This window comes from Charadrius vociferus, unplaced genomic scaffold (assembly GCF_000708025.1).
Source record: "Charadrius vociferus isolate BGI_N301 unplaced genomic scaffold, ASM70802v2 scaffold239, whole genome shotgun sequence".
In the NCBI taxonomy this organism is placed as follows: Eukaryota; Metazoa; Chordata; class Aves; order Charadriiformes; family Charadriidae; genus Charadrius; species Charadrius vociferus.
The window spans coordinates 434,977-448,561 of NW_009649928.1; the positions used below are offsets into that span (position 1 = coordinate 434,977).

The following is a 13,585-nucleotide window of genomic DNA, read 5'->3' on the forward strand; positions in this document are numbered from 1 at the left end:
GTCTTTAATTGTGTATTTTCCAATGCTGTGCTACCATTTCAACCTCGGCCGTGGTAGCACAGTGCATTGCATGAAATGCACCATCTCATGTTCTTTATACTGGAGACCTTTGAAATCGCAAATATAATAAAAAACTAGTGAAAACTTAAAGCTGTAGTTACTCCTTCTGGCGTATGTCCAAAACATGTTCCTTAATCGTCCTACTGGCAAATAAATCTACATGTTTGTGCACACGCACAGAGCAGTTCACGGCATCTTTAAAAATCTGTGTTGCTGTGCTCAGAGTAAATGGACAAGCGCACACATCGTTACTTTGCAAGCCTTTATATATTTTTTTTTATATTAAAAAAACCCAACCTGCTCCCCTACTGAAAAAAGTGCTTATTTCTCCTTCAAAAGGACATGCTTGCTAGCCTTAGATTTACTGTAGTCTTCCACTTTCTTTCTCTTTTTAAAACAGATATATTCTTTTTTTTTTTTTTTTTTAAACTATGTGTTAACTTAAAGATACATTTATTACTTGGAAATTGTTTTATTTCATTATAACGCCCAAATTCTTAGGTCGGCTGTGCAGGTAGGTGGAAATCCTTATTGACCTGAAGGAGGTGAGGTATTCCTTTTACATTAGGAGTCCACTGATGACAAGAAAATAACTCCTTTCTGCTTCTGCAATCCCCCTCATTTATGATTAAGCTGACAACCTCCGAAAACCATGCGCACACACGCAAATACATTTACGTTGTGAGACAAATCTCTGATGAGAGGGACGCAAGGCTTTCAAACTGTGAATTCAGTTCCGCAAACACTGGGTAGGCATTACTAATTCTTTTGGTTTCCCAGCCCGTTTTGGAAGACCGATGCTTGTAACGGGCAGAGCCACCCAGCAGCGTCCCCACCCAGCAGAGATATTCCAAACCAGACATCTTCATCGCTGGAAGAAGCAGAAAAGCCACGAGGTGTTTCTTTGTACCCACCCAGACCTCTTAATTGCCACCTGGGATCTGAAAAGTGGGACTATAAACCAATAACTTTAGAAAAATCCCCGCCGTGCAGCATCGAGAAGACCGAGCCTGCCCTACGCACGGCGCTGGGCGGCAATCGCCTCCTCTACAGCACGGGTGAAGGTGGACCGCGTCAGGCACTGCTCAACCACTCTTCTCTTTCAACCAAAGTGTCCATAACAATGTAGTTTGGATGACTACTATCAGCAAACCAGTTTGCCATCGAAGAGTAACATAATCTCAGAAATTAATACGGTGAGAAAGACTCAGCGTAGCTCAAACAGCCCCGCAGGTTTCAAATCAGCACGATGCTTAACTACGAGCTCGCACTGAAGGAGATGAGCCATCACATTTAGTTCAGGGAGATTACTCGCATCGTTTAAAGGTCAGACTCACGAAAACGCTTTCCCAAATTGAAGCTTCACTCAATTACGCTATAGAAACCAGGCAGGAGTACCCCGCTAGCCCGAGCCCACGTCACACGAACCGCAGCGTGCCGTTTCTCGCAGGCTTGCCCGCTCCTGCCAGCTCCCCCAGCACAGGATCCCTGCCAGGCTCCGTGGGACCAGCCCGTTCACACGACTGCCAAAATCAGAACCGGCCCCCGTCAGATGAGGCTGGCTGCACAACAACTTACATTTCCACCCGGCAGTGGAAATCCAGCTGGAGCGCGGGACAAGAACTCAGCGGGGGTCGCGAGCACACACGACACCCCTTACACCAGGAGGTTCTTTACCGGGGCAGTGTTGAATGACAGGCTTTGTTTAGGCCACGTACAAAGTGTATTTATTTTTAATCAACTTTCTTTTTGCTCGATGCACATTTCAGTAAGAAAAGACTGTTTAAAAGTCTTCTGTACCACGAAAATCTAACAATGCGAAAGAAAAATTATTTTACTTTTCCTGGAACAAAACCCATGATGTTAATTCAGAAAGCAAGTCTCAGCACTGACAATAAATTATTAATATAATAGCATTTTAAAACTTCAGATCACAAAAATATGAATGGAAGACATAGAATCAGGATATCTAACTTAGAGCCTCCTTCCCTAGAGATTCAAGACAACAATTATTTTACTAGAACTGATGGCTTATTTATGTTAGAGCAGCAGTATTTGGACAAGGCAAGCGTTATCATTTTTACAACTACTTTTCCATAGTGCCCTTTAGGCTTGATAGCTCCCTACTATTGTTAAGGTCAGAGGACAAGTTCATAAAACCTCTAAATCGTACATAACGAGACTTAAAAACCTAAGATATATCATTTTTTTTCCCCAGGCTTATGCAGAAGAATCAAAGCACAGACAATGACCATCAGAAATAATGACTGCATTAAACAAGGCTTCATGAGAAATTTATGAAGCAAAATTTTTCTTTTCTTTTTTTTTTATTTAATCTGGCAGTATACGAAGAGCCAAAAGGCCTTATTTTCTGGGAAACAAAAGCAAAACCCAACAGTCAACAGACTTATTTTAAGACCCAACTTTTTAAGATCTTAAGTAGAATATGTTCTTTCTTCCGTTATCCTCTTTTGATTTCTCTTTTCTTTTAATTTTGCAAGAAAAGGCCTATAATGTTATATGAACAATTCTGTTTCAATGTGACACTACCTGGCTAAGTACTTCCAAAACTAATTCTCAGGAAAAATCACAGCTCAAACAGCATACTGGGATTTTTGTTTACTTGTTTCTTTTCAAGCAAAAAATGTAATTTCCTCTCAGGTACGAAAAGAAAATAACTTGACTACTGATTTGCCATTAATACCTTACCAACTTACCTGCAACAAGCACCATAAAGATAGGAGAAAACAAGAAAAAAATTATTTTTTTTTTTTTTCAAATTCAATAAATGTGAACATTAGGAAAAATTTTACAAAATAGTTACAGAATAATGAAGTGCACGGGAATCCTGCATAAACACTGGTTCCAGGACCAGTCACTTAAAAATGAAATGATTGGCAGAAGCAAGCAAAAAAAGACATGGATATCGTCTCTCATAGAGACAGTACAAAACACCAATGTAAGGTTTGTGTGATAATGGTATTGATCTTTTAACAAATGATTTTGCTGACATACCATACTGCATACGATTAGCAAAAACCAGTACACATGCCTCACAAAACAACATCGCACTTGATTACATTTTAGTTTTGAAATTTATGTAAAATTATAAGCTTTTATACTTACTATCCAACTTTACTCATCAGCTTTTTTTATAACTGGAATTCAACGATTCACCGTATTTCTAGACAATCACATCTTCCAGCCACATTATATAATAAACATAATCAGACTACATACACATTTCAACTGATCAGCATAAATCAGTGTCAATTATGAACAAGTGTTAGAGAGACAGAATGTGACACTTCACACTTGATGTTGTCAAAGTGCCACATAAATATGTTCTAAAGCCAATATACATTTTGGCTTAATTTCAGTCCAAAATTGGACTTTATCACAGCTGTGTGTGTCTGTAAAAGTTTCTGACCTCGCAAAAATCTCATCTATTTTTCATTTTCCAAAGCATAAAATACGTTTTCCTGAGATTTTTGTCAAAATGAAGGTGCAATCTGTTTCCGTGCAAACCGCATTACCTGCCCTTCTGCAACTGTCTCCGTATCAATGATAGTGATGATTCCAGGCACCAGGGGACTTCGACGAATGTTGCTATGAGCTAAAATTTCTTCTTCAGTTGCTCCTGAAGGCAGAGTCCCTGTCAGCTGTGTAACTACTTTCCCAACCATAGTAAGTCCAGTCTTTATCGTCTGTAAAAAGAAAGAGAACCAATAAATAATGTTTAGGGCTGTTTTCTGGATCTATCTTGAATTTTTTCTCAACACAATTACTGTAACTAGGTTGCACACACCAGAAGCTCCAAAACCAAATGTTTTTATAAGTGATATATAAGCTACAAAGGCTGTATGTGACAGAAATATCTTGAAAAAAATTTAGCATCCTATCAATTTGAAGTATTCACCTTTAGTTCGGAATTAATGCTTCCAAAACATTATTGGGAAAAAAAAAAATTAATGTTATCTAAATGATTTCTTTCTTGAACTTTGTTATTTACTTATTCCCAGAGGTACAGAGCATGGATAGGTGGAAGAATCAAATGAAGCAGCGAAGATGGGTGCGTGTGGAGGGCAGTGCCACACGCAGAAACAGCCCATAACAGTTAATGCCGAAAGAGTTATGTCTTCTGCGAGAGAGAAGGAATTTGGCCTTTGATAGACATGACAGACACATCCTTTCGTTTCTCAGCAATTATGCCTTTTGTAGCATTGAATCCGAATGTGGGACTCAAACCCCGCGAAACTAAAAGCGCCATCCCCAAGGTCCTCGAAAGGGCAACTCTGTGCAAAGTACACACACATCCCATGAAAAAAATGGGACTTTCTATAACCTGCATGTTTTCCAGACAGGGGTTTGAAAACACATTCATTGCACCAGCTTTCATTATCTAAAGACGCTGGATTGTTTTTATGTTCTTTTATTTGGAGAAAGTGGGAGCGTACACACAGTAGGAGAGACACAGGTTTAAAAAAAACCCGAGACAATCCAAACTACAACTTTAAATACCTTCTCCTTGAATCAAGGACTGTGCCTTATTCGCCTATAAAGAATTGAGCAGATTTATTATGCAATATAAATAAGAAATAGCAAAAGAGATCAGAATGGAATGACACTGTAACAAGCCAATTCTTAACTAAAAAGCCAAGCTAAGCTGCCTGCTAAATTAAAAAAAAAAAAAAAAAAAAAAGTACGGATCACAGGCTGAAACCAAGAAGCAGCCACAAATCAATTGCAACTGCTTTGTTTAGTGCTAAAATCTCAAACTGCAGTGATTAGAAAACACATTAGTGTTCATCAATTAGCAGCCAAACGTTTGTTTTAATAATTCATAGGAAATGACTTACACAAAGTCTGTTAGTGTGTTGTCAGGAAAACCTCTGAAGGGCCAACAGAATTAGGCGCCACACTGTATTGATGGCAATATCCAGCCAGGAAGCCTGATTAACCTCTGAGATGCCTCAGCTGATGGACTTACTCCATTAATGCTAATGGAGATACTACCACTTAAAATCGAGCCATGCCTTTATCGCAGGGATGTCTTTGGTGTTTAGAGTCTTTAGTAATATCCTGCCATTTGTTTCTTATTCTTTTTTATACTCAGATGCAACAAATGAGAATAAAACAAATTTTACCAGTGGCAAATGCGGAAGACTGAAAAAACGTAACGTAACACAGACAATGATATCTGAGGAACAGACCCGATGCCAGCACAAGGATGCACTTCAGCAGCCACTTTCCTTACAAAAACTGACAAGGCACTTTTCCGGCCAACAGTTAAAATCATATAAAATGCACTGGTAGTTTTACACAGCAGGAAAGAGAAATCGGTACAGAATGCTTACTATGTGACAAAATACCTATGCAAGATAAAAGACCAAGACTTGTAACTGACCTATTTGAGAAAATATCTTTAATATTCTATCTAGAGAAATCGGATGACAAAGTGCCAAGTACAAATTTACAGCTCTCTAGAAAAAAATTAACATGCTTATCTAGTAAAATGAATTCCCGCTCCATGTTAGAGTGTGACCGCAGGACTCCTGAGCAGTAATAGGTGTACAAAGATGTGGCCGAGGCCATTAGCTCAGAAATATCAGCGCAAAACCATTACGGCACTTTCTTCTTTGCGCTATGTGTATATTTGCAAAAAGTTCTCTGGTAATCTTTAACCTTTCCCATGCCATATCAGCTGTCCCCTCTATCCATTAGAGCTAATGACCTTGCTCTCACATAAGCTGTTAGTACTCATTAAGAAGTTATCAGGTAACAAGAGAAAACAGATGCAGCCTTTGCTAAATCACTTTACCACTATAGGATTAAAAGATATGGAGAAAGAATCAACCAAAGAAGTTATGAGGTGAGAAGAACTTGGTTTATAATTCGATGCTAGACATTCGACAGGCCAAATACATTTTAAAAGAAACGGGTTAAAGTTTGCACTGTCCCAGTTCCTTTGTCATTGATGGGAACTGCCAGTGCACACTCAGTGCAATTTTCTTATAAAATTAAAATACTTGATCCAATTCCTCTTGTAAGCAATGATGCACATTGAGCAAACACAGAAATTATTTGTATCCTCACACGTACCCTATCTGCTTAAAAATAAGACTGTTCACATTCATTCAAATATAAAGAAACACATATATTTAATTAAAATAAATGTATGCACTCATACCTCATTAAATTGAAAAGTAAGTACAACTTTAATTAGATGAGAAAATTAAAATGCATCATTCAGTGCCTGTTAGGGTGTTTTGTTCCAAAGGTCTTACATCCTTTTAGTGACAAAACAATATATTGTTCCTGTTTCTCATAATAAATACATTTTACATGATTTATTTGTTTACAGATAAAAAATCTATAGTAAGCAGAAAGAGATATCAAAAAGATACGCTTTGGTAATCAAGAGTATGAAAGCCTCACAGTTAGTTTGAACAAAACAAACAGGCAATCAATTATAGATTCAAGTTCAAACTACATGTTTGTTGAAATGCTCATGTTTCACAAAGATGTGTCCCCTTCCTGCTCTTGCCCAAATTCTGAAAAAAAGGGTGGACAGGAAACAAAACCTATTAGGAAATCCATCTTAAATGGCACAGCCAGTGTGACCACCAGGAACACACAGTGATGGAGAAAGTCTGCGTGAGCACCTCTCGAACAGAGCGAGTTGAAACGTGACTCACCCAGGGATATGTGGGGACCAAACCTCTCTTCAACAAGACGTACAAAAAGCCCAAACATGGAGACATAAGGATGTCTTTTCCTATGGCCCCTTCTTTGCTGCATCCAAAATGGATAAATACAGATAACTGTAACAAGCAACTTCACATTTGGATGCTGATCTCGAACCAAGCACCTGAATATTCTCCCATCACCGATACTGTGAAGTCACAACGGGGTTTATTCTGAAAGATACTCCATGTCCATCCTACTGTGTTTGTTCAATTGGAGTGAAAAGATTCTTTATCCCATAAAGAACAACATTTTAACTTTTCCAAATGGATCGATTTTTACCTTTGCTAAATATTAACTTAAATTGAAATCTTGACACATTTTCTATTTCCAGAAATTTTCTGCTTGCCCAAGCTACAGAAATTATCAGAGCTTTTTAGAACATGAACAGACAGAAAGCCACCAAGCAAATGTGGGAAAAAGAAAGTAAAGAGATTGAGCTGGAAAAAAAAAAAGCATGTGTTTTTTCCAGCAATAGCAGAAAGCAATGCTCTTGCAAGATGCATCTAAGGAGAAACAGGAAAAAGACCAATGTTCAAAATAAAATCCTTCTAGGAATTATAAAATCAAATGCGAAGATGATGTAAAGGAATTCTTCATAATGTTACCAGAAAAACAAGTTTTGGCATCAGTAAACAACCCGCTCCAACATGACCACGATTTTGACCTCGGTATTCTCAGCTTGTGACTCCTAAGTTGTTTGATACAGGAGGAAATTTATTTGCTGGATCAAGTATGGTGCAGAGCAGTCCATCGCACTGAGGACAAACCCACCATTCACTACCAGGACATTCAAAAACATTTCTCAAAGGGAATACCATTAAAGTAAATATTCTGTACTGCCGTTGAGACCTTCTACAGAGGACCTGAAGGGGAATTCTCAAAAGTGACCCTGTTGAAATTACTCTCTGCTCTCAGCTTTATCTTCCTCCTTTATACGAAGGTTCTTTCACTTCCTTCAATAAGAAATTGGAACCCAAACAGAGAAAAGGCTGTAACCCAAGATAATCTCACAAAACAAGAACTTTTATAGAACCACTTCTGAAACAAAAAGTGGCAGCGCAGGGAACAGAAAAGGACATCCACTTTCAAAAAAGCTAATACCTCTGCTGATCAAAGGCAATGAATTACAAACCATTGCAGGCTGGTAAGATATAACAGCGGCAGAGGTTTATAAATGAAGACTGACTTAAGCAAGGAGTCAAGTTTACCGTGAAGTAATTAGATGGACAGAGCAACAGATACTTGGGGTATATTTTTGCCAACAAGAAAGTCAGCATTTCCGTTATCAGAGATAAAAACTCGCTAGATAGTAACCCAAGATTCAATGAAATCGGTAATAAATTTAACATTTCAGATTTAGTGTTGCTCACTCAGACATAAGTAACAAATGAATACAGTAAGGCTGAGATATACTCGAGCCAAATCACGCAAATATTTAAAACTATATTAGTATTACTCTTGTCTATCACAGTGACATCTAACAGCCAGTCGAGAGCAAAAGCAACACACTAGGCAAAATACAAAGCAGTACAGAGACGGTGCCCTTAGGATTACCCATTTTCCACCTTTCACTATTATTTTCTTTCTGTACAGAGGCTAACAATCTTTTCTTTCCTATGATTATAAACACATTTTATCTTCAGCAGCTATCCACGTGACGCAACATCACTACTTCAGTGTTTGCATACGTTCAGCTTAATGTGGGAATTTCTGGATTACGACCTAGCACTACTCAGGAGGTAAGGACATCATCTTAGGCGTTATTGGCTTTAAAACCTAGTTACCCACAGTCTTGGGGGTAAGAGCTATAAAAGATGGACTCCTTTTTTAGATTTTTTTTTTTTTTTTTAAGTCTGTTGAAAAAAATTAAGAGAGAATAGTGCTTAGTCTTCGATGCCTACTGGAACGCTTTGACAATCGCTATACGCTTTCAGAAGGCTCTGGCCTGTCCTTCCGCAGTCATGCCCAGGCTTGGCTTTGGCAGTACAGCTATCCGTTTGTAAGATTCTACCACATCTGATCATAACTGTGGCTGATCACGCTAAGCCAGTGGGTTTTTCAAACTTATCTGTGCTATAAAAACCACGCTAATGACGCTGAGATTGAATGAGTATGGGAAGATTTCCCCCCCACCTTTTTTTTTTTTTTTTTTGCTGATGGTGAAAGTATGCAGAGATACAGCAAATTTCAGATGTCTTCACAAGGACAGCAATTCAAGTTCTCCTCAACAATGTAAAAAACTGTGATTTTTCTCCTGCTCCAGCCACAGCGAGATTGTGTCCAAAGCTATGCTGATGGAATATGTTTTTATGTTTTGTTTTCACATGAGATGGCATGCCCTGTCTCTCTCTTTGTGGGTTCTTGTAACTGTTGTTTTCTTCAGTGACGCTGAGCTTTCTGCCCTGTGCTGTCATTTAATTCCTATTATTAGATTTGTTTTGTTGTGCATATCAGAAATGAAAAGGCTAGTGGTTACAATGAAAGCTTGTAATCAGCATGAAGTTTGCCAGACAATGCCAAAACTCACTGTGTGTTTGTGTGTGTGTGTGTGTGTGTGCGCGCGCGTGTGTGTGTGTGAAAAAGAAATGCACCAGCAAAACGCTGCAGGCAAGTCCTCAAGGAAGGGAGCAGAGTGGGGGAGGGAATAGTAAAACAACGGTTCTGCATACTCTTTGGCTCGTTTAAGATTTTTCCAAGCCATGGTCTTCTTTTGATACTATGAAAACCCAGACATTTCTCTGAAAACAGAGGGATATTATAATGTCATCTGAACCAGGAAAACTAGGCAATGGAACCTATATGTAAACAGCCATTAATAAACTCTAACCTTCAAAGAAAGACGCCAGGTAATTAATTAGCTCCAGTACTGTGCTGTCATCCTTCAGGGAGATTAAAACACATAACACTAGTGTGATTGAATCCAAAAGCACCAAAGCACCAGACACTTGTAAAGTCAGTTTTTGTGATGCTAAAAGACGAATAATTCACAATGTTGATTTCTAATCATGTAAACTTCTAATATTATGAATAGCCATTATACACATCCTTTTTACTATGATTTTTACTAAATGTCACTAATGTGAATAGCTGTTTGTAATAAATAAAATTAAAAAAAAAATCAGTTGGGAAGGACAAGAATACTTTGTGAAATACAACAACTCCTCAGCGATCTGCAGGATCAGGACCATATACATGGTGCTAATGCAAGCATGTTTCTTACTGTGTTCTCCTTGTTTGTGAATGCAAAGGGGTGGGCGATGACACACGGTACAATTCAGCAGGGAAACCTAATAATTATCTTACATGATAACCTCTCCCAGCAGCAGATGATGTACTCACTTTGGCAGCACTAATGACTGTGGCAGTGTAAGACTGAATGTTGTCTCCACAGGCTCCACCACGGGATTGATGGCATCGGATCAGCTACAAGAAGAAAGACAGCAACCAAGTAACTACTATTAAACTACACAAACCCATAACCCATTACCATAGCTCTTATTTATCGTGTACAGTGGTGTGTTTTTTCCTACAAATAGCACAAAGCCCTGCTGAGACACTTAACCCCTTTTTATAATCTTCTGGGTGCCACCCAGACTGTCGCGTACTCCACTCCAGTTTTCAATTACAAGATGAGTAGTCACTAAGAATTCATAAACTTTGAAATGGTGGGATTTTTGGTCTGGCAGCAATACCACAAATAAATTTAAATAAATATAATCAAAAGCTTTAGCCATGTATATGTAACATTAAATATCTGACATTCTAAGAATCCGAGTGTGGCTTTCCCCTCCTTTTTATGACTAGCAGGCAGAGAAATGACAAAGGAAAAGAGCTACTTTAAACTTTACATTTAACAGATTAAAGGAATGTACGTGGGGTTTACTCCGTATTGTTGCCTTTCAAAATTAATAAATCGAAACAAGATTCTTCTACCTGCCATGAACCTACAAAAGTAGGTTTTGCCTTTGAACCCTGACTAGCGATACAGTATGTGCTTCTGACTAAATAAAATGGAAAAAAAAAACTATAGGTATATGTTGCTTGTACAGAGAACATGTCTGTTTAACTGTTTTAGCTAAAAGAAAATTAAAAATCACTGTAAGATGTATCTGTTTCTCCAAGCTTTCCTTTCCTGCTTAAATTTAAGTGTCTGAATAAAAATAGCTAAACTAAGGAGAAAGGGAGGTCCACAGTGAATATACGTGGGAACACACAAGCCATTTCAATTCCTTTTGTGATACAATTCTTTTGCTGATCAGTGGGTTATATTTTTGGCAGTAGTACTTTTTGTATCCCAGGCCGACTGGTTAAGTTTTACAAAACGATGTAGATGTGGCATTAAAGGAAAGGCAGGCCTGAATTTGGGGAGAAGTCAGTTGTGCTTGAAAAGGTGTAACAAGTAATACATCTCTAACATCTGCCTCGCTGGTTCAGCTCTAGAAACAGCTATTCCAGTCACAGGTGGAAGGGAGAAAAAACATCTGCTTTGAAATAAAAGTAAGGCATTAGAAGCTGAATTCAAAGTTTTCAAACACTCCAAGCTCTAAATACACAACCGCTTCTCTGGCCTAGGGCTGGGTAAGAACACTGACAGTCATTTTTCTTGGGATCTATTTTCCTCTTTTGCCTCTAGAAAGAAGAAAAATTAATTCAACGTTTCCTTTTTTTTTTTTTTTTCTTCCTGGAGCCTCGCAATTTCAGCAAAGATGTTACAAAGTGGTCATTTTAATGCTGTTTCCTAATTTACAAAGTGCATTGCTGTGTTGTTTCATACAAACTCCCTGGCTCTGTCCAGACTCAGTTTCCCCAAGCAGAGTTCAGGCACCCTCCCTTGCCTGCCCTTCAGAGGTACCTATAATTTTATGCTTTGAACTTTTTAAATCCAAAATGGGTTGATTATTGAGCGAACTCACTGAAAACACATGTCGATAGCTGTCTTTTCTCTGCTTATGCTACTGACGTATTTATGCCCTCCGAGCTCACGAGCTCAAATCGAGTGTGCAGGGTAACGATATGACATATGTGAATACCAAAGCACAACTACTGTGGGTCAAAGATTCAGTCTGTCATCATTCTGCTAGTCCTCTTACACATCACCTCTTTCACGTACCTTTTTTCCTCAGACTTTTCTTTTTTTCCCCCCTATATATATATAAAAGCTAGAATGGAATCTAGAAACAGAAGTGTATTTTGAAATGAAACCTTTCCTTACCTTATTTTCTGCATAAGCAAGCCAACGGCTTCCAAGAGCGATAGGATTCATGTTTGGCCCTGGACAAGGATAGCAGCCTGAAAAGTTTTAAAAGGCCACATTAAGAAATATCTTAATGACTTCTTACAAAGAATTTTATTTATTACAGAGAAAACAAAAAGTCTAAACAAAAACCTTTCAATTGCTCATATCACTCAGTAAATGCTTGCATTTTTGTTCCTACAGATAAGGCTGTGGTTAGATGAGCTATTTTGAACAGTTAATTATGTGTAAATACTCATTTCTCCTTATGTTTGCATTTTTTTAATGCCATTTTGATACAGTGGGGTGAGGGGGATACTTAAAAGTTTGACTGGATTGGTTTTGTATCTTCACATTTTGACTAATTTTACTTGACTGATGTCTTTCTCTCAGCCAACAGTTTTAGTTAGCTTCACTCTCTTCCACATTTTTGTGGTATGAAAGGGTGTATTGTGCTTTTGGGGTTGTTTTGAATAATTCTATAATAATTCTATATACAAGCCCTTACTTTTGCAAAAATACTTCTGCACGCACTTAACTTTACACAGTGAGTGAATCTGTAATTCCTTTAAAATCAGTAGCAAATTTTCCACTGTTCACCTGCTTTTCATTACCTTTATATTACCACTAAAAATAGATATATACAATGCATAAAGAACATAAAATAGAGAACTATTGCTGAGCATTAAAAGGTGAAAATATTTGTAATAGAAAGCGACTGAAAATAGCTGAGAACAAAAAAACGGCAAGGCTTAAAATGAGTAAGGCACAAGTTAAATTCAACTTAATACACTATAGTGTAAAAACCAAAAAACTATGGTTAAAAACCAAAAAAACGAAGCAAAGCAAAAAAAAAAAACCTGCAAAAAACAACCAAGAATATCACACTATTAACGACTAAAATTAAAAATACAGAATTTTAAATTATTGAAAACAATTAGATAATGGTCAAACATAAATGAAAAGCTTAAGTAATCTACAATTGAAAGCAGCATGGTGACCCTCATCCTAATTGCTATTACTGTCCTGTTTCCCCTCCTTTGTTTTTTGTCATTTTCGATTAAGCTGTTTCGGGTGGACGGCTGCTCATTCTGCATCGACACGGAACCCGTGCCTGCATTTAGCGCTCAAATCCTACTGATGGAGCTGAACTTCAGTATCGCAGCCCCGAGGCTGCGAGCGGCCGCGCCGCCCGGTTCCAGCAGGCTGATTTCAGCGGGACCCTTCGTCGAGGTAAGAGTCTGAAAGTTCAGACACTGAACTCGCAGGGCTGAAGCCACAAAACTGTTTACTGATTACAGCCCTGATAACAACATTTGAGCTTGAGCATTCAAATTTAAGCTAGTAAACTAAGGCCTTCAGCCACGTGCATGACACCGTTTACTAGCCCAAAATCCATTCTGGTGCACTAAAACATACATATATATTAAAAAATATATATAAAATATATATATATATATATTAAAAAAAAATTTTGTTTTTTTTTTTTCCTATATATGTGTAACAGGAGAGGGTTATTCCATCTCTAGACAGAAGTTTTTT

At 38.0% G+C, this 13,585-nt stretch overlaps 1 protein-coding gene across 2 annotated transcripts in view; it reads right to left on the bottom strand.

The window, feature by feature from the left end:
- BCAS3 (breast carcinoma amplified sequence 3) overlaps positions 1-13,585 on the bottom strand; it is a 370,742-nt gene that overhangs the window by 289,897 nt on the left and 67,260 nt on the right. For both annotated transcript variants that reach the window (XM_009891170.1, XM_009891169.1), the window contains exons 9-11: positions 12,023-12,099; positions 10,150-10,233; positions 3,597-3,767 (exon numbers count right to left, since the gene is read on the bottom strand). In XM_009891170.1, coding sequence (XP_009889472.1) covers positions 3,597-3,767; positions 10,150-10,233; positions 12,023-12,099 — 332 coding nt within the window. The remainder of the gene's footprint in view (positions 1-3,596; positions 3,768-10,149; positions 10,234-12,022; positions 12,100-13,585) is intronic.